Source organism: Vidua chalybeata, chromosome 3, assembly GCF_026979565.1.
Source record: "Vidua chalybeata isolate OUT-0048 chromosome 3, bVidCha1 merged haplotype, whole genome shotgun sequence".
NCBI lineage: Eukaryota > Metazoa > Chordata > Aves > Passeriformes > Viduidae > Vidua > Vidua chalybeata.
The window spans coordinates 20,720,747-20,746,613 of NC_071532.1; the positions used below are offsets into that span (position 1 = coordinate 20,720,747).

General features: G+C 36.4%; 1 protein-coding gene across 2 annotated transcripts in view; it reads left to right on the forward strand.

The window, feature by feature from the left end:
* The window catches only part of BABAM2 (BRISC and BRCA1 A complex member 2), a 163,242-nt gene that overhangs the window by 16,886 nt on the left and 120,489 nt on the right, over positions 1 to 25,867 (forward strand). For both annotated transcript variants that reach the window (XM_053937347.1, XM_053937346.1), the window contains exons 3-4: positions 3,885 to 3,961; positions 15,829 to 15,923. In XM_053937347.1, coding sequence (XP_053793322.1) covers positions 3,885 to 3,961; positions 15,829 to 15,923 — 172 coding nt within the window. The remainder of the gene's footprint in view (positions 1 to 3,884; positions 3,962 to 15,828; positions 15,924 to 25,867) is intronic.

Here is a 25,867-nt window from a genome sequence, read left to right on the forward strand (position 1 = left end):
GCATCTGGTGCTGACAGTGACTTTGAATAAGAATGGGTTTAGTTTACGTGTGTTGTATTAACTGCGAAAGAAACCTTTTCCTAGTAGTCATAGGCAAGCTGTAAGGTGCATCAAACACTCAATGAAGGAATGTTCTACTTGGCTCCTATTTGGAATAATTACTTCATAAGAATGTAATGTATCTCAATTTGAGTTTAATCTGCTGTATCTGCTCAAGGATTTTAGCTAAAATCTGCTGTGAAAGGTAACAAGCTGTATTCAGCTGTAGTTGCTGCATACTCAGTTCCATCTACCAATTTCCAGCCATAAGTCTCAGCACAGCCCCTTTGAATAGGGCAATATGATGTTAAGTAATACATTTAATGATATTCCTTGGTCCCGGAAACTTTTCAAGTTGATGATTCTTTGATATTTTAGTAGGGAAACCATTGTGGGAGATCTTGTGGTGTAGCATTAATCATCTTGCAAAGACTAAGATGTATCACTGCTCTGAGCATCAGAGCATTAATTCCTGCTTCAGTGGCTTTCTTATGTAAAATATTGATATTAGATTAATAAATGCAAACCAGTGTAATATTTTTCCATTAATAAAGAGGGAGATGGCACACCCATATATTATGAGATAGAATCAGCTTATGATATTAATTTTCAAGACCAGGTATTATTGTTCTATATGTCACTTCCCTGTGAAGAAAGGACAACAAATAATCTTCAGAAGACTTAGTTAAAAGTCATTCATTTTCAAGTATTATTTTTGTGTTGACCACATTAAGGAAAAGGATCTCATTTTCAAAAAAACAGAAGTCTTACATTTTGGAGAAGACAGAGGTTATGTTTCAGGGTCAGACATGTATCTAATTTTAAGAGGTTCTATGTGTTAAGGAAATTCAAGCAGGAGATAATGTCCATAGTCAGGCCATTACTTGGGGCTTTCTGTTGAAATGAGGTCATGCATAGACTCCTACATGTACAAAAGTTTTGGTTTGCCTTAGGAGTTTTGTTCTTTTGCTGTTTATTCTAAAAAGAAACTGCCTCCTTTTAAATGAATGTATATAATATTTCTGCTTGGTTGCTCAGCCTATTGCAGTTATTGAAGTCTCCTGTGCAGCCCAGCCAGAGCAATCTGGGGGGAAAAAATGTTAATACTGTCACTTTCTATCATTTCTAGACCAATAAAATTAAAAACATCTCTAGTGCAGTATAATAATATAGGAAAAGCACTTAGTATTGCTTTTAGGGACATTTACCATTAAATAAAGCTTTTATTTTAATGTTAAAGAATATTTTACTTTCCATAAGTATTTCCAAATGGCCCATTGTGCTAAAAGAAAAGATTGTAGAGTATTTGCAGGATCAGAAATTTTTGTGTCTGTTGAAAAACTAACAATAGTGTAATTTTGATGGTATTTGAGAAATGTCTCAGACTGTGACCTGTGATACTTTGAAAGAAATTTTCATTAAATATTAAATGATGTTGCAGAGATATTTTAGAACTTGAAAAGGGTTTTTTATGGTGCACATTTTTTTGTATTCTTCCTAGAATTGACCTTATACCTGTTGCAAGCCATAGATATTATTTGGAAGTAGCTAATAATGTCTGTATAGCTGTTGAATTAATCCACAGGCATTAAAACACCCTAACAGTAGGCACTCCCATTTTGCTGTTCTCACCTATTAAAAAAGTACATCTTGGAAAAGAATTATATAAATTATAAAATATCTTTCTGCACTAGGGATCCAGTATTTTGTATTCTTAAGTTGATTTTACTCCCAATGAGGCTGGTGATGCTCACTTTTTCTGATAAGCCCTACCTAGATGAAATTGAAATAAATAGTGCAACCATTAAATCAAAACATATTTCAGCTTTGGTCCTTTTGTACAACATGCTGTATTCCCTTTCACATTTGCATCATCAACAGGTTTCACAAAGCATCATTTCTTTTCCATCATCAGTCTTTCAATAAAATGTGAAGTATTATTCCAGCTGAAAAAAAACCGAGTCAGGTCATTCTTCCTGAATGAAGCAAGATGTGAACTAATCCTTTTTTGAAACTTGCTTTCCATTCAAGTCTGCACATACCTGACAGTAGATAATTTATATCTAAATTATGTCTTTCTAGATTACTTCTCATGATACTCTCACAAGATGTTGCAAAAACCTTTCTAAGGCAAAGACAGGACAAGATAGATGTGTTTCTTCCTTTTGATTTGAAAGGACAGATATCTAATTTCTTTAGTGATACTGAAAAAATACAATGTGTTCTTGCTGAATCAGTGTAGGCTGTTAACTGCATGTGGCTCTTAATTGTAGGTGCCTTAGATTCTAGCTGCACATAAATGGTTTGCTTATGTTTTCTAGTATTTTTGTGGAAACTCCATTTAAGTTAATTGATCATGGTTTCATGGTTGCTTCTTTTTGAGGAAGCTACATGCAGGGACAAATTTGACTGTAGTAAATGTAGTTCACTTAATATAAACAGTCTGAAGTTAGTGCATATGGTTTCCATAACTTGTAAGTGGAAAGAGGAAAAGAGACTGTAGAGCCAGGACCTGAGAGAAATGGCTCTCTGAACCATTTTGAGTATGTGAGTGAGAATTAAGATTGTTCCATTTGCCCTGATGCCTCTTGTGCAGCGGGAGAGATGGAGCTTCAGGAGTTAGGATGTTGTTTCTGACAAGGTAGGATCAGAATTTTGGACAATTTTCTGGCCTACCCATCTTGCTGCATTTGGCTGTGTATATAGCCCAGTAAATGTGGGGTTTGTTTCAATACGTTGTCAGTGGTGTGTATTAGAGCTCTACCAGTGATCTAATATATGTTTAGTCAAGTTATTTTACCTTTGTCTACCATTCTTGTCATTCACTGTTTTTCCTAGAGTTGACCAGTATGGCTTTGATTTTTAGGTGGCTTGCAACAATTGTGCTGGGGCTATGAACAGTTCTCAATAATGTTAGGCTGGCAAGAAGATTCAGGGCTATTCAGATCCCTAGAAACATAAAGCAGTGAACTTCTAAGGGCTTCCACTGTTTTTGCTCCTGGTATTCATCATATGCCCAGCAGCCCACAGCAGAGAGACCATTCCTGCCTGTGAAACAATGTATGTCCCTGTTTCTTCTTTTGCAGCTGAGATTTTGAAATTTTTTATTTGCAAATTTTGGTCTATGACTATCAAAGCTATCAACTAAAAAGCTGATCTTCTCTGGCCTAAGCACTAAACAGTTTTCCAGTGACTTTTCTATTCATGAAATGCTCACCACCATGAGGCCTGGCTGCTGTTCCAGTGCTCCAGATAAACAGGAGAGTCACAGACCAAAAAGATAACATGCTCAGTTCTTATAGCCTCAGGTAGCTGATTCTGAAACCTGCCCTCTTGAAGACTACTGTGAGACTTTTCCACAAGGGAAAACGTTAATATTATAATAGGTAAAAAATTAATAAATGTTGGTGGCTTAAAATTAAGATTGATCCCAGTTATATGGGTGGCAGAGATAGGGAGCAGGTAACAATGTTAGTGTGACTCACAGAGTTGTGGCTTGCAAAATTGTATACCAAGTGGAGAACTTGATGGCTTTGACTGACTAATTGAAAGCATTCTGATTACACATTCAAACCAGAGCATTTTGCATGTATGTTTCTTTATAAAATGGGAGAGAGTAGGCACAAATCCTAACATTTCTTATGCTATTGTGAGAACTGCTGATCAAAAGAGAATGGGCCTCCTGCATCTTTCCCACTTTTTCTTCTCAGAATCTTAAAGATGAGTATTTCTAGTAGTCACAATATCTTTGCTATTAGTCATTTGTATCCTGTAGAATAATGTTAGTGTTTGCTACCATCTGTAACTGCTTAGCACATTCTTTCTTCTCTTATCTTCATTTTTAGCTGTACATCCTTGACCCCTGGACCCAGCTGTGATCGTTTTAAACTACATATCCCTTATGCAGGAGAAACACTCAAATGTAAGTTAAAAAATCTTGCAGTTGCATCTTGGCTTTTCTTTCAGTGTTCTATGTCTCACTAATTTTCCAGTGTGTCTGTCTAACTTTATGAGTTTTGAGATACATGTGTTTGTTGTTTTCTCTTAAAGCTTCAGTTTCAAGAACACAAATTACATGTTTCAGGAAGATGTACTACTTAAGTTAAGTTTAAAGGCTTCTGTGAGACTACAGTTATGAAAAATGAGTTCTAAAAGCCAAAAGTCACAACCTGGTATTTCAATAAAATGTTATGACTAAGACAATCTCATCACCATTTTTAGATTAATTTATAAGTTGTATATGTTTTGTGTCATTTCTTTCTGTCTCTTTTAGGAATAATTCTTTATTAAGCTCCAATAAAAGATGTGAATCTGCTGTTACATTAGGTATCTTTAAACAATAACTGGTATAATTGACCAGATTAGAGAAATGTGAATTTGATTTTTCTGATTTAGTGGTATTGTTAAATCATCTTTATGCTTAGAGAACCTGTAGACAGCTAGTTCATTTGCCCACTCTAAGTGTGTGTTCTGTTTGTCTTAGTTTGTGTTTTGTTTCAAAGGTTTAAAATAAAATTTACTTTTGTATACTTTTAGAAGGTAACATTTTCTAAACACTTGAACTGCTGAAAACTGGTTGCATTGTTTTTATCTCTAACAACTGAAAAATGAGAGAGGATGAAGAATTTCAGGTAAAGTAAAATTCAAGGCTTGGCATTTATAGTTTTAGGACAACTTTGGTAAAGCCATGCCTAGAGTACTATGTCTAGTTCTGGTCTGTCTGTACCAGAGTATCATGGACATATTGCAATGAGTACAGCAAAAGACTACAAAGATGATCAAGAACTGGAGGATTTGTTGTATGAGGAGAGGCCAAAATAGCTGGGGCTTCTTAAGAAAAGAAGGCTCAGGGCAAATCTCTCCAATGTTTATAAATACCTGATGGGGATAAATGAAGAAGCCTGGTTTTTCTCAGTGGCGGTCACCGAAGGGAAATGGTCACAAATTGAAATGTAGAAAATTCCGTTCAAATACAATAAAAACTATTTTGCAAGGGTGGTCAAAAGGTAGAACAGATAGTGCTTAGAGCTTGTGTAGTTTGTGTATCTCCATCCTTGGGGCTGTTCAGAACCCAGCTGGACATGACCCGTAGCAATCTCCCGTTTGCCCTGCTCTGAGCTGAGGGCTTAGACTAGGCAGTCTCCAGTGGTGCTGTCCAGCCCTAGCTGTCCTATGAGTCTGTGAAAGTTTGCTGTCTGGAGGAGCAGGTACTTGGTATGAACAGAAATGGTAAGCATTTAAAGCACTGCTTTGCTACTATCCATTTAGACTGCACCATACACATGCTGTAGCTCTCCAAGACATTTTACATATTAAGAATTTTATTGTATTCCTTCTGCAGTTTTTTTCTTTGGTTGTTTTATTACATTATGTCATGCAGTGGAAGTCCTCCTTTATGAACAGAAATCAACACAATTAAGCTCCTTATAGTCTAGAAGTTTGTTAAAGCTTCCATTTGGCACCTGTAAGGAAAGTTGTCTTTCACAGAAGTTGATGTGGAAGCTTAGTCAGGTGCTCAAGAGAGAAGCCAGGCACGTGTATCAGCCTACTATTGCTACTTTTACTTTTCTGAGTATATGAAATTATGGCTTAAGAGGCTTACTAGTTATTTTTTCTCACAAAATAAAACTGGAAGATTTAAGTCATAGATAGTAATTATTTTAAGACCAAAGAAGTGGTTCTGCATTTGTTCAGAAGTCTTGTGAGTAATGGCTGTATTGTATGAAGCCAACTTCCCTCCCAGGAAGAACTTTATTTTAAAAATTGTTAAGATGTGTAGTAAACTCAACCTATTAAGTCTTGATGTGTTCTGCAATGTGTAGTAGATTCCACTTGAGTCTTGTTTGATGACTATGATCAAGTCAAAATGTGTTTCACTGAGTGACATGCTTTATAGAGTGGTATCATGTTCTATGGGACCATCTGACCTTATACAGGGACGTGTTTGTACGTTCTGAGAGATATAAATCTTATTTTAAGTAGAGGCTGAAGCTGTTCCTGATTCATAAAGTAAAATGGATAGACTAAGATGCCCATATGCAAGTGCACAGACATAAAGAGTATATTCATGTATTAAATTACTGTAGTCCAGTTCAAGTACTCAGAAATATGATTATGGAATATGCATTAAATTTCAGTATCAAGAAATCTGGGGGTTTTTTCCTCCAGTGTTCTTATATTTTTTATATCATATACACAAACAAAAAAAAACCCTGCAGAGCATGTTTTGTATTTTAACAAAGGCAACTGAAAATGGTGTAAACAAGTGTATCTTTTTCAGAGATGTCTAATAATAGCTGTGAATTCAAGTAATAATAATCCTCCACATTTCAGTGTTACATGTTCGAAAATGCTGTGAATCATTAAGTCTCACAGCCTGTGGAATAAATAGTGATGTGAGCAGATTCAAGAAAGCTTTAATAATTTTGTGTTTAGATCTGTAGTGATGGCAGGGGAAGACAGCCATAGTGTGCAAACAGAGATGTTTAGATACTTTGTTCTAGGTTGTTGCTAGATATGTTATCTTTCAAGAGCAGAATATTTCTGCAAAGGAAAATTGCGAAATCTGCCAAAATAAAAAGATTGGCTGAAAGTGTTCAGGATCTCCAGTGTATGGGCTTCAGATGTGGTACCAAATAAAGGCTGAAGTGTGTAGTTCCTTTGTGGTTTGTGTTACATCCTCTTTGCAACAGATTAGGTCTTTGTATATCATCAATCATAACCGCTGCCACTGCACAGGCACCCTTGTAGCAATCCCAGTGTGTTGGAAACTGTTGGTGTGCAGCTTTAGGGAAGTGTAACTGCACAGTGCAATCCTGTTTTCCAAAATACCAGAAAGTTCACAGCTTCTCAAAAAAGGAGAAAGTGTTCTTGTAGGCAAGGCTAACTCCCTATAGCGTAAAATAATTGTTTTGTAAACTTCGGTAGGAGCAAATATGTTGTGACTTCAGAATGGCTTCTTGGGTGTGTAATGGGTTTTTTTTAAGATGTCACATTCACCTTACTTTTGCATGTATGCAGAGCTGCTGGAACGTTACACTGAAGAGTTACTCAGCTCCAGCCAGGGACCTTGGAGTTACCCACAATTTTATACTGGAGAAAATACTATGCCAGTGTTCAAGATAAACTAGTTTGTCGTACTAATTGTCTTCCACCACACTTCAAGTGATTCTTTCAGGGAGAAACTTTTCTTTTCTTCTGTAAGGGAAGTAATTTTTTTGCTTGTTTTCATGGTGGGAATATTTAAAAAACTTGAGCCTAGTCTTCCTTGACTGTCAGTTGAACTCTGAGATGGCCATATTGTTTTTATTAGTTCATCTGGTACTCAGTGTTGTCGCATTAAACTCCATGGTTTTCTCTGTATTTGAGTTTTTCAGAGTTCTTAATTGGAGTTTTAATTTCAGGAAGACTATCTGTAATACCCTGTAAGAGATTGAATCTGTGTTTCTAGAACAAAACTTACTTTTTGTGGTATGCAGCGGTATCCTTTATTGCTTACTGGACCACAGTATGTGCTTAGAAAAGTTCAGTATCCTTTCTGATGAAGTGTTTGTGTATTTTGAGGTGAAGTGTTCTGTAACTCTTGCAGATATTTCAGTCTTGTTGTCAGAATAAGAAATTGTCAGAATAATAACAGCTTATAACAGTTATAAGCTTCAATAGTCTTTATAATTAAAACATGCCATTTAGAATCAAATTACAATCTTTTTCCAGAAGTCCTTGGAATATCTTGGATTTGGCTTTTCTTTTTCTCTCAAGCTTTCATTGCTGCTTGCTAGGGAATCTGACTTTTTTTTTTTTTTTTTTTGCTTTTGCTCTTCACATTTTCTTTTTCAGGCACTGATGCCTCCTTCCCTCTCTGACCTTGAGTGCTGTCATCTGGAATTTCACAGTGATTAAACAATGTGTTGCCCTTGCAATGCTACTGTTCTCTGTGGCCGCTTGAACTCTAGTATTTTCATCTTCTGTCTGATTTTCACTGTTTTTATGTGAGTGGATTATAGCTCTGGGTTCTACTGCCACCATTTTGGTTTCCTTGATCCTGAAGAACATTTCCTTTGTCTCATTTGAAGCTTAGTTTTTAATTTTTTGCTTCTGATTTTTGTTTGTTAGATTATTATTCTTTTTTGTTATGGGCCTTAAAGGAGAAAATCAGTCTTGATGCCTAACCAGTCTAAGAATATTGCCCATAATACGTGGTACAAAGTTTCATCTGTTTGTATTCCTGTGATGGAACTCTTTCAGTAATTTCATCCAGTCTTCTTGTGGATTTCTATTCTAAGGAAGTAATTAAGAACAAACAAAAAGATAAATATAGAGAACAGCCCAATGTCCTTATTGCCCCTTTAAAGGCCACTTTGCCAAGTAATTTGCTAAACACTTGTTTATTGTGCCAATAAACAATTGTAAAAATTATTTTTGTAGTTACTGTAAGATTTAAGATTCTCATAAGTATGTTGCTGCAATGCATGTGTTAATGTTTTTTGCACCATTAGGTTATTTTACACAGGCTGTATTTAGGTTGAGGCTCTTACGGGAAGGACTTCCTGATTGCTGTAATTCAGATTATAGTTAGGCGTTATCCTTACCTGTGTGATAAATGTCTTTTTGTTGGATCATGCAACTTACCAAAGATTTTTCCAGGCAATGTGTTTTCTGAAGTTTGCCTGAGTCTTGCTTTGCGTGGCAGGGGTAATAAATCTTTTTCTCTCGGTAACCTGTTTGTTATCTGATGAGTATACCTAATGGGAGTGTCAAGAGAGACTTTAATGTTATACTTATTTCTTCTTTGAATACAAAGTTTAGGACTGTATTTCCCCCTTTAAAATAATCACTTTCCTCTTACTTGGGTTTTTTGTTCACTTTTTCTTATATTCTGGACTTCTCTTGAGCAAGTAAATTACAGAAGATTTTGCAAGTCCTAAGTCAATTTTGCAAGTTGTAAGTCCTAATGTATTTCTTCATCAAGAGAAATGACCTTAGAAATATCTATGTACAAGTGGGGACTTACAGAGACTTAAAAGATTTTATGTTAGGCCTCCACACTGGTGTTGCCATAATGCCTTGCTACCTTGCTCTTTCCTCCTTTTTTCACCTGTTTGGGCTGCACATACTGGTGATGGTCTCAGGTCCATTTGCTTGCATCTATTTATCCTTTGCCTTCACCTTTCCTTTTCTCACCTATCCAGTGTTTCTGTTTTAATTTCTCCAGTGCTGCCTGGCTTTAATTTCTACCAGTATCTTATCCCATCTTGAATTATCTGTTGTTCTCATCTTTGTCCAATTCTAGTACTAAGATTTCTGAGAAAGCAGTTGCCCAGCTACAGAACCACAAGCTACTGAGATGTCTTGATGCTTTCTTGCTCAGCTTGTGATCCAGTTTACTTAATGATATTCAATTTTTTACAGTTTTTCCCACTTTACAAAATAACATGCTTTCTGTAGTCTTACAGCTCTTTTTTTTTTCTCCTACAGCAACATTTGTCAGTTGAAGTTAAAGAAAAAAATGACCCACACCTGCAACCCTTTGTCCAAGAATGAAAATAACATCCTGCAAATTCATCCTATATATTTCTTTCTTCTGTTGGAAAAGTGGGACTTGATTTACTAACCTAACTATAGGTGTCATAACTCTGAGGTTCCCAAGAATACCTTGCTTGGCCTTTTCAGCTTCTGACCCACAGGGCACTGATGTCTCTGAAAACCATGTACCATAGCTGCTGTAAATGTGCCCTGAGGCATCTCAAATGAGACTAAACAACTTGGTTTAATCAGCTGCACCAAGTTCATGGAGACTTGGGTCTTTCACAGCCTTGCGTGTGGTAGGGTAGCTAGACTTTCTTCGGGAGTGTTACAGAGGTGCTGAGAAGTTGCTTTCTTTCTAATGCAATCAAATAATTTTTTTTTCAAATTGTCCCTCTATTATGAGATAGTTTTGAGTCTTTACGCTGAGTTTTCTGCCTTTCCTTTTCTGATATCTCGATTTGCACATCACATCAGAAATCAAGCTCAAAAACATCCTTTATTTGCAAGCAGAATAGTCTGTCAGCAGCAGTACCACAGCAAAGTAGAATTATTCATGCATCTCTTTTCAGTAGTAGTAGTTTTGTATTTAACAAATTTTATTTTAATTTCAGGAACTAACCTTTCTTGACAACCAATTATAAAAGGGTTCTATAGGTATTATATTACTGTTTTTGACTTAAAGCCTGCAGAGCAAATTCTTCAGTGTGGAATCCAGTGATAAGGATTCCAGCCAGGTCTGCATTTAGTTAATTTAAACCCTTTCATACTGCTGACTGCAGTGACTTAGTATCTTGGTTGCAGGTTGTGTAACTGATTACTTTTCTATTTGTAAAGGCAATTAAAACTGGCTGGTTTAGGTAAGAATTTGTTTATAGAAGAGACTGATCAGTGGTTCTTGTCTACAGTTTGCATGGCTACTAGAAGAGACAGATTGAATTTTGAATTGATGAATAATATAATTCTACTGGTTTTTCCTTTTTAATACTCAACAAGAGCACTTTCTGTATTTTCCCAGAACTGATTCTGTACATAGTTGGCTCTCTTGCTTCAGCAGTTGCCTTATTATCTGTGAATGCATTTTGTGATCAAGTTGCATTTGCATTTCTTAAAAGCCAAATGGGTTGATCTCTTTCATAGGAAATTCCATTCAAATTGGTCTTACTCTAGGTTGCTGTGGCCACACATGTTTATTCTACATACTTAGTGCTGACTTAGAAATTCTTGGTGTCAGAAGAAACTGAAGCATATAGATATGTTTTCAGAAGTAGAGTTTGGGAAGTTAACTGGTGGGCTGCTTCCTAATTTTGCTGCTGTTGGTTAAACAGGAATGTTAATGCTCTGGCACTCTTAGCACAACATTTTTCAGTACGGTTTAAAAAAGAATAAAAATACCCCAAAAATGAGGTTACCAGGAGAGGAAGAACTGGATAGGCCAATGGAAAGCGACTGTAAGGATTTTAGAAATTTCTCCTTTTCTTGCTGAGATACACCTGTCTTACTTGTAGTCAGTTCTTATTCTTCTGTTAGATTTGGTTATGCATTTTGATAGATGAGAAAAAAGCAGACCATGTGGGTTTTAAAAGAAATTACAGGTTTAAGTATTAATATTTCTATCTTTTTGTCTGTGGGGAGCAAATTAACTTTTCTTTTGAAGTTCTGTGAAGTAAAACATTTCAACATTTAATGCTGTTTGCCTGAGGAGAAAGAAAGGAAAAGAAAGTAATATTTTTGAATAATTGGAAATGTAATTCCATCAAAGTAATTATTGGCTGGTATATCTACAACAATGAGGAGTGTGAAGGTTTTGCTTGCCTTGCTCTTTCACTGGAGTAGTCATGGTCAGTAGTACTGTGGAGCACCACACAGTTGGCCTTCCATCAAGGGAAAAAGGGCAAACGGAGTTGAAACATGTGCAAAACTAGAAACTTGTGCTGGAGATGCAAGGAAAAGGGTATTTGTGTCATTTGGGTAAGAAGAGCAGAGAATGCAGGACTATATTGATTTTTTTTCATTGTTTTTTTCCTCCAATGTTAGAATGGTAAATATTCACAAACTCTAAGCACAGTAATTTTGGAAATGCTTTTATTGGTTCAAAGTGTTACTTTTATTTACCCTAGTTATATTTGAAGAGGGTAAGCCACAGATAATGTCATGTAAGCATTAAATATAGTACTTGTTATAAAAATGGCTATTTCTAGTAGGTCAAGAGAAACTGTTATCTTGTGATTCAAAACATTTAGCACCTTATATTTTGTGAGCTTACTGCAGAGGCTAGTGTTAATATTTATGTGAAAGTAAAACCAGATTTGCGTTGGCTGTTGTGATTGTTTAAATACCTTTTATTTGAGTGTAATGAAGCATGTTTTATTTACGCATCGTAACCCTGCCAAGCAAACTGGTAACTGCAGTTTTAGTTTCTCTGGGTTTTGATATTTAGCAACAGAACTCAGCTTTAGGATGGATCCTCTTAATCTGTAGTTTGATTTGTTACTGTATGTTTTTGCTGCTGTAACTTGGGAAAATAGCTCATGCTCATAGCTGCAAATAGGGCAAATGCCTTCATTGGTGCCTAAGCCTTTTAGGGTCAAAAGTGTTACCTTTTCTGTTCTAGTATGTAACTGAAGCAAGACATAAGTGAGACTGTATGGAAGGGGAGAGCAGGAAAGTTGGAGAGGCTGGGAGTGATGGGTATGGATGTCTGATATGGTTAAAAAAAAGATTATTTTTTCTTTTGCTTTAGGAACTAGCTGAACGTCTTTGGATTCATGGCAGAAGTGAGACTTTATAGAATAAGATTTGACTGAGGGAATTTTTTTTTGTTTTTAAATATGTTAAAAATTTGTCCTAAGGTCAAATCTTTAATAGTAATATGATGTCTTTAACTTCTAGAATGAAAGCCACTGATGATAGAAAATCACTGCTCTTTTCTAACTGTTAACATTGAAGTGGAAACAACATTTTGTTCTGTACTTCTTTGTCTCTATTAAATTGTCAGCCAGCCTGTGTGAGGTTTGATTGTAGCAGAATAAATTAAGGTTTACATTTGGCTAAAAACCTATGGTACTGTAGGAAGGAGGGCATAAATGATACATTTCTGTTCAGTCAGAACACAAGAGCAATGGCATAATTTATTGTTTCTGTAGGGTTGTAGAATATTTTGAGTATGGTCTCAGCAATAGTGTTTTGTGAATGTATAATTAACAGGCACTGAACTACTAGTTTTATTTCTTCTGAAGCCTGGAGAACCTATGTAGCTATATAAAATGTGGCCTTTTGGAAATTGAATACACTATAGGGAAAATAATCTTGATATACACATTGGCATTAATATTGATATATTTGGTCTCAAAGTGGCTTTTATTGAGAAGACTTGGGAATTTGGATTTGAGGCATGTTTACCCTGGACAAGTAGGTGCAATTTTAGCAATTATAAATAATTATGAGTAACAGAAAATCAAATATCACAATGTTAATTTTTACTCTGGATTCTAATCCTTGTACCTGAATAGTTCCTTGGTATCAGTAGGGCAGGAACACTTTTAAAATGCAAATATCTGCATAGTTGGTCACTATGGGTCTTTAGCCACTGTGAGTAAGGACTCCTAATGCCACTGATACTTAGTGGAAGAAGGGGTCTGACAGAAGGTCTAAAGAACAAATATGAGCATGTGAGACAGGTAATAGATTGGTTTGTCCAGCTGCAGCCTGATGTACCTGACCTCGGTGTGACCACACATCACAGCTGAGTGGTCAGAAGAGGGTACCATGTCCAAATGTCCCGGATCCCCTAGCATGAATCATTGCTTGGCATATGCAGCTGACCTGAACCCCAAATTGTTAAAGTCTACCACCTAGCATGTTAAACTCATAATGCCAGCTTTCATTTACTGCTATATTGAGCACTGCATCTAATGGTGTTCTGGGAGCGGCTGTGAGTTCACTCTGTGAAAGGAAAGAGTTTGTGTCTACTTGAGCCTCCAAGTAGCACCTACTGCCACAGCTTTGATGAGGTTCACCCCTTACTGTGCAGCTCGTAGAGGTGGATCTGGTTTATTGCCGGTCTCACTACTCAAGCAGAGTCTTGAAGCTGCCTCGTGATGTAGGGTTCTGTAATAGTTTTTCACTTCTCAAGTATGGAGGTGTAACATCAAAAATAGCTGTTATTTTGGTCCTTCTTTTAGTCTAAGCAGCTTTTTTTTTTAGTATGTGTGTAGTTGGAGTGCAGCTCTCAAGTGAGCTGAGCAGTAGATACGTCTTATCTGCTCTGTTTCACCAGCTCTATTAAAGCAGGAATGCAGAGAACGAAGAGCATGCAGCTAGCACCTGCAGTGTGTAAAGTGTGTGCTAAATGAGTTACTTAGCATCACGTAGCAGAAGCGCAGGTACAGTCCTTTCCTTTGGAATAGCATTGGGCTGCCTAAGTCATGGGCCAAGCTTTATCATTGTACTGTTTCTGAGTTACTCATAACTCATATTCATGCCCCTTTCAAAACTCAAAGAATGTATTAAGGTGAATCTCCTTCAGTACATAACCTCAAGTTCACTGCTCTTTATGTAGAAATTGATGAGGTTGTTGAAAGGAGCTATGCATGACATTTTAATTGCAGTAAATATCAAGAAAAGGGTTGTGTCATGGTGGTGTAGGAACTACCCAATCTAGTAAATATCAACTTTTTTGAATTCTTCAGTGTTGTATTACGGTTTAGGCTAATCTAGTAATTATTTTTTCTTACTTAATATAGATGCATTTCCTGTTGCAGTTTTATGCCTTTTCCTCCAGATCTGGTGCCCATTTCATTCTTTTAAATTAAATTGAAATGAAATGAAAGGTTTTATTTTTGTTTTGAGTGTGTTGGGAATTTTTACTGGCAGACCTCTGCTATTTTCTGCAGCCCATACTTACACGTGCTCCCGATAGCTGTGAAAGGAAGGTGGGAGTGCGGACAGGAGAAACCTACACTGTGCTCTACTCGTCGCATGATCAGGGAATTTGTGATTTGGAGCCATACTGTAGAGAATACCTACCCCAGACTGGCCAGTGGCTTCTTGCTCATGAGCCTTCATCCACTGCAATTAATCTTCATGGCATCCTTGCTTCCAGCTAAAGCCAAGAAAAATGTACAGAATATCTGCAATTAAAACTATCATGTTAAATGCCTGAAGATGGTGACATCGCTAAGCCAGCAATGTGGCTTTGCAAGATTTGTTAATCTAATGCTTTTCTCCAGTTCTGCATTAACAGTTTTTTAAGAAATAAAAAGTGGTGTAACTTTCCTGAACAGAATTGTTTATAAGGATTACCATGCTGGTTTTACTTTGCTGTGTGGATTTTAAATGAGTCGTAACACGTAGTAGGCAGTCATTTTTTCTAATGTCTGCTACCTCACAAATCTGTTTTATGCAAAAGCTCAGTTATTCTTTCATATTGTCATAAAGAATGATGGGGAGGTAGACAAGTGAGGCTAGAAACACTTATTTTTATTTTTAAATTTTTTTTCTTGAACAGTGGGTGGGTTTTTTTGAAAGCTCAGATGCATATGACCACCTCTTGAACTATATGAACTCTGAAGTGTGTGTACTAGTGAAATACTAGAACCCAAATTTCTTTTAATTGCATATCTTGTGACACTAGCAAGATGAGAGCTCAGTGCCAAGCTGTGATGAAGTCTTATATTTTCAGTTAATTTTCATCTCTCCATTTAAATGTGCAATACTGCATTTCTCTTAGCCAGAATTTGGGTAGTTGGAATGGTTCCTATTGAACTGTGTATTCTTCCTTCTACGAGTTGGCAGTGCTGAGGAGAAGAGAGGGAGTAAGTGCTACTAATTTTTAAAAGCTCTGGTATTTTGAAAGTCGTGACCTTTTGTAGTTTGCAATTGACTTTTAATAGACAAAACACACCCATCTAAATATGGTACTTTTTATTAAAGCAAGATCACTTTTCTAACTTGGTGTTTTGAGGCAGCCCTCAATAGTGTTTGAATTGCCAGTTGAGATACAAAGAAATAATGTATTTCATGTTTCATTGCTTGCAGAGGAGGAAGAAGCTGCGCCTCAGGAATTTGAGTTCATCCCCCAAAACATCTGATGCTTATCTTGCATGTGAATTTTTGTAAAAATTCTATGGCTATATACATGAAATATATGTAATGCTGCTGTCAAATTTTGTGTTAAAAATGTGTGTTGTATGTGATTATTTTATTTTTTTATTTATAAGCACATATATAAAAGTGCAAACAATGTTTCCATTTGTTGCTTTTCAGGGGATATAATTTTTAATGCTCACTATCCTGACCTACCACCAGATTTTATCTTTGGAGAGGATGCTGAGTTTTTGCCAGATCCTTCTGCATTGCATGTAAGTACTTTACTGTTTGAGAACCTTACACCTTGCAGAGAGACTTTGCTTTCTTAGAATAGCTTCAGGAACAGGAATTTTATAACAATGCAAAATAAAAAAGAAACACACCTTTTATCTCACTGGTATTTTGAGTGTAAACACGTTGCTTTCTAAAGTGATCTAAAGTTTAATCCATAAATGGGGGGGGGAAGGAGGAGAGGGCACAAAGGTTAAAACACTTGAATCATGACAATATTACCGTTTACCTTTAGTTACTTAGAATATCTGTAAAAATGTGTCTGTTTAATATCTGACCATCTTAAATGATCTGTCTCAGAAAAAAAAAACTTCATAATTGTGTCTTTAAAGGCATTTATCTCTAAAATAAAGTAGTGTAAAATTTGGTGTCACATTGTTGATTTTTGTTTTCTGTTGAGGAAGGATATATCCAGTTAATATATTATGGGAACCACTGCATTAAAGAAAGCTATCTGTTCATGTGTGTTAGGGTTATCTAGATGAAGAAATTACTTTCTAAAAGATGGGAGGAACAAAAATTAATGAGGAAATACTTTCAGGCAGCCTTTTTTCTACAGAAGGAGAAACACCACAACCTGAAACCAAGCATTTTGTTCACTAGTCACAGGTAGCCTCAAGTAGTAAAGCCTTGTTTGAAGAAGCTCTCAGTGCTTATGCTTTTACAATACTTCTCCCCCTCAAAACTTCCTTAGTAGTTACTAATGAGACAGTGCAGGGCCCTCCCCTGCAGCTCCTCTTGTGCTTTAGGACGTCTCCAGAGGTCCCCAAAGGTAGTCGGTGGCTGTCATGCTGTGGTACAGGTGTCATGATGGAGGTTGAACATGTCCTTGATGTGTGACTTGACAAGTTCTGGGTTTTGGTTTTACCTTTCACTTTATAGTAAGTTATACACAAAGATCAAAAGAATTTGTTTTAATAATATTTTTAGCATACCTAATAGAACTTTTAAAAGGTGAATGTCATATTTCTTTTCTTCTCCTGGTCACTTTGCTGTTAAGCTCTCAAACTCTTTTGCTTAGGAGGCGTGGTGCTGATGAACAGCTATTTTGTTATCCTAGTTTATAGAAAAGGTTTTTCTTTCTATGGCAGTTCTAGAATTGTTTTCACACTCCTTTATTTACCAATACTATTTTCCTCTTTTTCTCATTTGTTTCACAACCTTCGCAATCTTACAACCTCCTGAGAAATGTTCACATTAGCAACTACTTTTTATAGTTGATATTAAAAGAAGAGAAGCACCTTTTACTGTACTGGAAAACAGAAATTAATAACAAATTGCAAATGAGATATTAAATAATTTGGGACATCTTGCAGAAATGCTGTTCAGATGGAGAAACTTGCTGAGAGTGGTACGGTGCCATATTTCTTATTTGAAAAGAAGTCATTAACAGTTGTGATCTACAGGAAAACCTGCAAAGATGAAAATATCCTTATTTTTCTTTCTTTCTTATATTGTTCATCAATGATGCTTTTTGGGGGAGTGTTGCTTTTCTTCTGCCTAAGCACAGAAAAAACTTCTTGTCTTTTTTGTTGGAAAGCAACTCAGAAGAGGTATTTGCTTCTTGATATATAATGAGATATTAAGCAGCCTATTTGAAAGTAATTAGAACAAACAAAAGAAGAAATCTTCAAGCTAACAGTGTTCCTTTGGTCATTATGCCTTGCTGAAGCATTCACTATATAAATGTAACCTTCAGTTTGTCCTCATGGTATTGGAGGATGTTATTTCCACCTTGCAGCTGTGGTCTCCATAGTGTATCTTTAGTTTTGCATTCACTGTTCACAGTTCCATATGGTTTGTTGATTTTTTTCTTCAGAATGTTGCATCAACAATAACTTGCTTATTCTGCTATAAAAAAGCAGAAAAAAGCTCCCTTTTTTCCACAAATGTGAGAGCTGTTTAATGACGATCATTTAAATTGAATTCTAAGATATTAGCAGAATTCTTAAATGTGTTAACATAGCTGTCTACTGACTAGAAGTAAAATACAGATTAGCACATTGACCATAATTCAGTGCTCTTAATCTTGAGCAGTCTTCAAATACTTCTGATGCAACAGTTCCTGGCAATCCAAACAGGATCTACCATGCACAGAAGTATGTAGACGTTATTCAATGAAGAGCACAGTCTCTAAGTAAGTAATACATGCCATTGGATCTGTGGGAATTCTGACATTGAGCCTGCATGCACTGGTCTCATCTGTCTGAGTGTCTTGTTTTTTAAGAAGTCATCACATGTTGTTAGATGGCTTGAGTCAGGAATTATGCTTAGCATGAAAGGAGAACCAGGTACTCCAGATTCCTCAAGCTTGTGTGGCTCTAATGGAGGCTGTCAGTAGGCATCCCCAAAGACATTTGAATGGCTGTGTTGCAGATCGTTTCAGTCACTCTTCAGTTTCCATGGGCAGAGCTTCCAGTTAGGTTTTCATCTGAGCATGGTAATAGGTGTTCAGTTAACACCTATTACCAGAACCTTTAGCCAGACAGCTAAAGCAAGATTCCAGAAATACTGCGTTCTAAAAAGTGAATGCTGTAGAGGAATAGTTCATTTTTTGGGTTGTTTTTGTGGTTTTTTTTCCCGGAGAATTCCTGCTTGATTAGACCAGTATTTCAGCAGTAGAGCAATGTGTTGAGCACTCTTGTTTTGTAAGCAGGGTTAATGCTTTCTTGAATGGATACTGCAATTGCAAAATCAAGTTGAAAATGCTCTTTGAAATTTAGCTTTGCTTCTGTGTTTTGCACAAACATTAAAGGTACTTGGATTTGAAACAGAGCTTGAGTCTCAAGTTCAGCACAGCAAAGTATGTGCTTGGTTACATTTCTTAACCAGTAGTGGTTACTCTGCTGGTCACAGGGTCTAATTGTGTGCATGCTGATCTTGCTGATGATGTCAGCATTGTGGAGCACTTCAACAGTGGGGCAAGTGGTCCTTTTGGTTTGTTGTACAGTTTTAATTACAGTCAGGGGGCTAAATTCTTTAGGTTGGTGGTGCTGTTCATGCTCAAAGAGTTACTAAAAAGAAACATTTTTACATTTTATTGTCATTAAGAATGTTTCCCTATCAAATGCATTTGATACTTGCATGTATAGTATGCATAAATAAAATCAGCTTCTCAGAATGTAAATAGAAAAGTTCTTTCCTGCTCTAGTGTTTATTCATTTTGGATGACAAGTATTAGAAATATATTTTAAAAACAACCTATGATTCACTCTGTTCTGATTAAAAATTCATTTGGCACACAACAAGATTAGTGATTGTGTACGGATGAGATTAATTTGGAGCTCATTACAATGACGCCAGTTTGAGTAACAAGAATTGTTTGTTATGTTAGCCTAGTTGATTGTTAATGTGAGCCAGTTAATAGCTGAAGTGCTTATTCAAAATGTTAAGCCTATTTTCCAATGATTTTGAATTATCTTCTGTTTGGCGAAGAGGATACAATAGAAGTATAAGCAAGGTAACTGTCAGTTCAAGGAAATGGGTTATTTTAGTATTCTACTTCAGGTCTCCAGCTAGTCTTGCCAGAATTATTCTGCCCACCCATTGCTATCAAAAAGGCTTCAATAGCCTTTTTGGGCTATTCCCTTAGTGGGAATGGAGGCAAGAAGACTCGAGCATTTCCTGAAGCCTACTAAGTGCTGAATGTGTCCTTGTGGGCTAGTATATAGCATATTCCTTGTGGGAATACTTAGTGCTGCATTTGCATGGGAGAAAGATACTGTCATCACAGACCTTCAGAGAATATGCCACTGCAGTTCTCATGCCCATACCTAGCATTGCAAGGATTGTTTTCCCTTGTGTTGTTACTGATACTGAGTACAGATTCCAGTCACTGTGGAGTTAATTCAGCTCATTGTGCTACTCAAGTGTATTGGCTGTCACACTCTATGTCTTGTGTTGACCAATGTTTGTTTCTAAGTTCTTGTATTTGTGCTTATTAGACTCATTTGGCTATATGAGGACTATCGTGAAGGTTGTAATTTTTTCTGTGTCTTAATCATTATTTCTGTTGGTTGCTGAGTTAGCTTTTAATGGGTAGTGAGGAGATCCTTTAAAAATCCCCCTCTTCCATTATTTTTTATTTAATTACTCAGGTGCATGAGGCACATGTTTAACAGTGTCAGTTGTCCCCCTGCTCACAGTAGCTCCAAAAAAGCTCCAGCACCCCTTATATTAACTAATGCTGTTTGAACTATTTTGTTTTAAAAAACCTGTCAGTTGTATTGTTAGCAAGGATTCAGCTGTTATGTGTTCTAGTGTGAGAGCCCCCCATAAGGGCAATGAGCTCACTGGTTTTGGAGTGTGATTTTAAAATACAAAGCCACAGCAGTGGGTTCTGCTTGTCTGAGAAATGCATGGGTGAGTTTAGCCTGTTTAGCTCTTTTGTATGCTCCATTTCAAATGGCAGCAGCATATTTCATTCTTGGACCTCCTAACCTGCTGCTCTTGTAATGAAAGCCTTAAATTACTTCAGCTTCAGTTGAACTTGGGAATTTAAGTGAAACAGAATGCAGAATTGGATCCTTCAATTTATTAGAAGTTTTTTTTCCTTATTTTGAACTACTTTATATTCCCATTTATTGTGTTCATTTTTCAGCCATGTCTTGACTTTATATGTCAATATATGTTTTGATTATTTATAATCTCATGTTATTTAACATTTAATTTTCTGAAACAAACATTAATTTTGAAAACTTTTTATTCCTGTCCCTCTCTGTTGATCCTACCTATTTGTATACGTGGGGAATGCAGGTACGCATGCACACATGTATGTATATGTGTGTGTGTGTATATATATATATATGCATATAGTAACTGTAGCCTTGCTTGAAGCTTTTCTGGTATTGATAGGCAATGGAAAAAAAAATCACATTTTATACCATCAGAGAAGTAATTTATTCAGGAACTTTCCCAAGGACTTTTTGACTGGTATTGTTGGCACTTATGGTATACATTTTTGTTCACGTTTTTGAACAATAGAAATATACCAGTGCAGCATTCCTTTTAAAGCCAGATCTGAAAGAATATAATTTTGAATGTATTTTGATCTGATTTTGGTGTCTGAGGCTGTTCCTTAGGGAATCTCAAAATCACAGAATAGTTAGGGTTGGAAGGGCCCTCTGGAGATGATCTGATTCAGCCTCTCTGCCAGGTTGAATAAGTACTGAATTTAAAATGAGAAATCCCCAAAAGAGGATTCTGGCTGGGAATCCTCTCCTGGCGTAGCCTGGCCAGCTTGACTGCAGCATGTGTGAGGCCAGCATTCAGGAGGTTTTTCTGAGAAGTCACACGGTGCTGAGAGCAAGTGTTAGGATTATCTGTGTGGACATGTGGTAAAGATGGTGGCTATACAGTCCAGCAGGAGTTCAAGAGGATGACAGAAAAGGTTTTCCTGTCATCTTTCCATCTTTGAGTCTGTCAAAACTTTTCTACACTGGGAAATTATTCCTTTTTCTCCTTGTTTTAGTCTTCTTAATTTCTCTTGTAACCTTTTGTTTTTGTCCTTTTTGTCTAGAGTTGTTAATATTTATAGGGCTGAGAGATGGTTAGCCACATCGTACTACTTTATCATTTTGTATTCATGTGAAGTCATTCTATATATTTTCCTCACTTTCTTTTTTGCCAAACTTCAGCATTTCCTAGCACAGTTTATAAAATATGGCTTTCTATCTCAAAGCATAAGCAGAAGAGAATATGCTGAGGTTAAAAGTTGTGCTTTACTAGATTGCAGCATTTTGGCTCAACTTTTCACCTAGTGAATCAAGAAATTAAAAAAAAAAATCTACAGTTTGATAACACTCCTTTAATTTCAAGGGAGCAAAATATCTGTAAAGCTAGGTAGTTTTGCCTTTCTTGCATAAATCTTGCTGGTATAGAAAGCAAAATTAATTCCATTCGTTTTGTAAAGGGCTCCAGGGGGAAACATTCCCTTTCATTTTTTGGCACAAGCTTCTCTGATAATGCAGTTTCTCCCTTGAATATGAAAAATCCAGAGTATTAGCTTTTAAAATATAGTATTTCAGTCCAGGAAAGACTAGTTTTTGGAGAGCATTAGGAACGTGCATGGGCATTTGACTGAAGATGGCAAAGTGGGAGAAATTGTGTTTCTGCCATACTAAATAAAGTGCATGTGATGAAGGACTTAATCAGCACTAGTAAAATACGGGGAGAAAACATTTTATGATTTTCCATTCATAGCATTGTTTTAGGAAAAAAAAAAATTCGTTTGTCATATGAGTTTGCCATATTTTTCGTGGTCATAGATCTGGATGGGCCAGAAGTTTGGACCAGAATAACACGATGTTTAAATCTTAATATAAAATGCTGAAAAAGATGTTTAGGCTTGCATGTCTTTCCTTTGCAAGAAATACAGTCCTTGCTAAGTGGTAAGGGTGGTATAACGAATTCCAGCAAATAATTCACTTTCGAGCCATAGCTCATACCAAATATATAAAGTTGGATATCCCAAGCCAGACATGTGAAAGCAGAACATCTTTTAGGTGAAAGTTTTGGAGTACAGTGATAATGTGTTGGCATTTATAAATCTTTAAATGTAAACCAGCAAAGTGGTAATGTACTTCTGACTATTTTTTGCTTCAGTTTATTAGTATATAATCATATTTACTTGAGCAGTGTTTTGTTAAAGATGGTGAAAAAAGTATTATCAGAAAAGCTAGCAGAAAATGGAAGGATTCTGGCCCTTATGTGTGGTGTTACTGTCAAAATACACTCTGCTTCCTTACAAGAACCCTATAAACAGTAAGAAATGTTATGTCTTGTTAGATTTGTAGAAACACATTTACAAGGGGCTTGGGTAGGGATGGGGATTTTTTTGAGAGAAAAGACTGATTCTAGGAGAGTCTTCCTGAATTGAGAATACATTTAAATTCTGTGTAGTATGCCCGTTGAATTCACATTGATGTGCTGTTATAATTAATTTTTCTGTAGAGGAAGTTGGTCATTGCTTATAAATATTCCAAGTAGAAAAAACTTTTAAATTAACTGATTACAGAAGGACAGTTAGAAATGGTCATTCTGTCTAATAATGCAGTTTTGTATTGTATTTAATTCTGGCTTGTGAATTGTGTTATAATTTATAATTGCACTTTTCTCCAATGAAATTAGTTTTAAGTTTGGTACCCTGAAGCTTCTTTCCTTCAGAAGATATTGTTGGGGCAAAGAAATAAATGTCTTTGCACTCAGGGTGATTTTCAAAAGATCTATTCATTTCCCCAAATGGAGGAGGGCTGAAGATACATTTTCTTTCCTTTTTACTGGTTTAAATTTCAGCCTATATTTGTTTCAAAACCTCTCTTTGTTTTACTCATTCTTTACATTCTTTTACATCTTTGTTTCCTTGCTATCTTCTATTTCAGTTCCTCAGGCATATCTGCTCCTTTTTAGAGATAACTACAGAAATATAATTCAAATTTAGTCAGCATCTTGAGTCTTTTGTTTGCAGTATAAGTGTTCGTACAGTTTTACATGAACTCTGCCTTATGACCATCTTCCCAGAGATGCAGCTTTTTACTTTCATAAAGGAACCAAAAGAGTGCTTTCATGCTATTTTTTTGAGAAGAAATAACTAACTTGCAAAAATTTTTTGGTATGGTAGAGAAATAATTTTGATTTCTAATATCTTACGATTTACACAATGGTATTTTGTAAGTGTTTTCTTTAGGGACTGTATTTTCAAGGTCTTATAAACCCTCTTGTAGTACAGGTGTGAAAATAAAGATGGCAATGCTGCTCTCACAACAGTGACATCCACCATGTTATACATTGATTTTAATTTGTGGGATTTTGAAAGGGGAAAAATGGCTAGAAGAAAACAGTTCTGTATGTGCAGATAAACACTCAAGGGATGTTAGTGGATGCTATCCAGAACATTAGCTGTAAAGGTTCTGCCTTTTTGCTGTAGCTAAAATTACTTGTGTTGACAGGAAAGGAAAAAACCACAAGAGCTGATAAGAGTGAAAGACTTGCTATTTGAAAGGGACTCTTGAAGTGAAGCATTAACAGTGGTCTGTTCTCTGGTCCACTGAAGGTCTGAGGAGTTGAGGTCTGTTCACAGTGCCATCAAGGCACAGTAAGTGAGTCTTTAGGTAAAAGTTGCATGTACCTATGTCTTGTGGGGAATTTTTCTTGTCTTCGTGCTTTGTTCCTTTTACTTGCCATGTCTAATTAAATATGTACACTTGGTAGTCAACTCCCAGGGGGAAAAAGTGTGGTGTACTCACATGGAGAAACTGATGATTAGTGCACTGGATTCACTAACCCAGAATTTAATACATGCTGAAGGAGTTAAGAAACGCCCTCTTGGATCAGGTGACGGTATCATCTGCTTTGAGAGAGGTGTGCTGAGAGGTGTGTAAAGAAGCAAAACTTGCTCTAATTCCTTAGCAAAGTAAGACAAGAAATGCTTATGCGTGTCAAGTCTTCAGGAGATTAATTAGATAGTAGGCTGTTGTAGCTTTTAAGGGTCAGAATATCTTCTTAGAGAGGTCTGTGGGAGAAACAGGCAGACTCTTTCAGGAAGAGTGCACAACATAAAAATGTTCTCCTGAGTTCAGCTTCACAGATCCTGGATTTCCCGAGTACCTTTAACTTACCAAGATCAGCTGTCTCTTCACCGCTTCTTCAGCAGGAAACAGAAAAAAATTGTTGTAACCTTTGGAAGTTGAGTTTACTCCTTTTTTGGGTGAATGGTACTTGAGGGGCAGTTTTGCGTTTATTCTATGTGAATGCAGAAGAGTGTTCTCCATTTGTCAGATTTGCTGGTATCTGTTATAGAGCCGCTTTGGGTATTGCATCATTTATCAAGAATCACACTGTGTAGTCAGTGGAAGAAAAAAGGTAAAATAATTTCATGCACAATATAAGATGCTCTTCTGAAAGCAGAATTAATTTCTTATTATGTTGTTTTCCTGCTCTGTATTTTCTTGCTAATTCAAGGCCCTCAGGTATTTGGGATTTCACCTAAGTGTTTATAAGCTATTCTAATTTCTGTATCCAGTTTTCATAGCCTCTTGCCAAAAATAAAATTAAAATAAATACTGAAAAACCAAAGCTTTGCTTTCTGCAAACGTTTTTATCTGGTATTCGCGGCAGCAGAGCACACAAGGTCAGTAAATTCTTCGGTTGTATTTACAATGACAGAATTGCTCCAGAGTTGAACTTTTTCTATAAAATGTTAAGTTTTGATGTTTGCTTGGGCCCAAAAATGATCACTTCAGGAAGATCACTCCAGAAAGTTGTTCCAGTGGTGCTTTGGGGGAGAGGGATATGAAGAACCTGTGAAAACAAGATGACAAGTAGATGGCATGTAGGTTTAGTGATTGATTTGAAGCTGCAGCCTGTAGGATGTTTAAGTGCTGGCTGCTAAGATACTGAAGCTTTTGAAGTTGTTATAACACTCCAGCCCTGCAAATACTGTGAAAAATATCTGCTGATAGAAAGATGTGAGCATATGGTAGATAATTATCCTGTGCCTTTTTCTGTGAGCAATTTCCCTGTGGTGGCCTATGCAGAGAAGAGCAAAGCGGGGACTGCAACCAGATACGCCAGTTTCTAGGCCAGTGCTGTAACCACTGGACCAGTATCTCCTCTGTATTTATGTGGAGGATAAGTGCTAATATCACACTGTGATCTTTCTCATTTTGGGTAAAAACGTATACTGGTACTGATTTTTAAGCCACTGTAGGATGCAAGTTGTGTGCATGTGGTGTGCAGAGATATAAACAAAATGCAAATCTGTACTTAACATTATTCTTTATGATAATTCTGGATGAAAGATGCTATAGAAATGCATTACCACTGTTACGGACTTGGGAGGTTTTGTTTACTGACATTTTCTCATGAAAGTTAATTTCTTGCTTAGAAATATAGAAGTACACTAACTTAAAATAAGATCTTGCTGTTA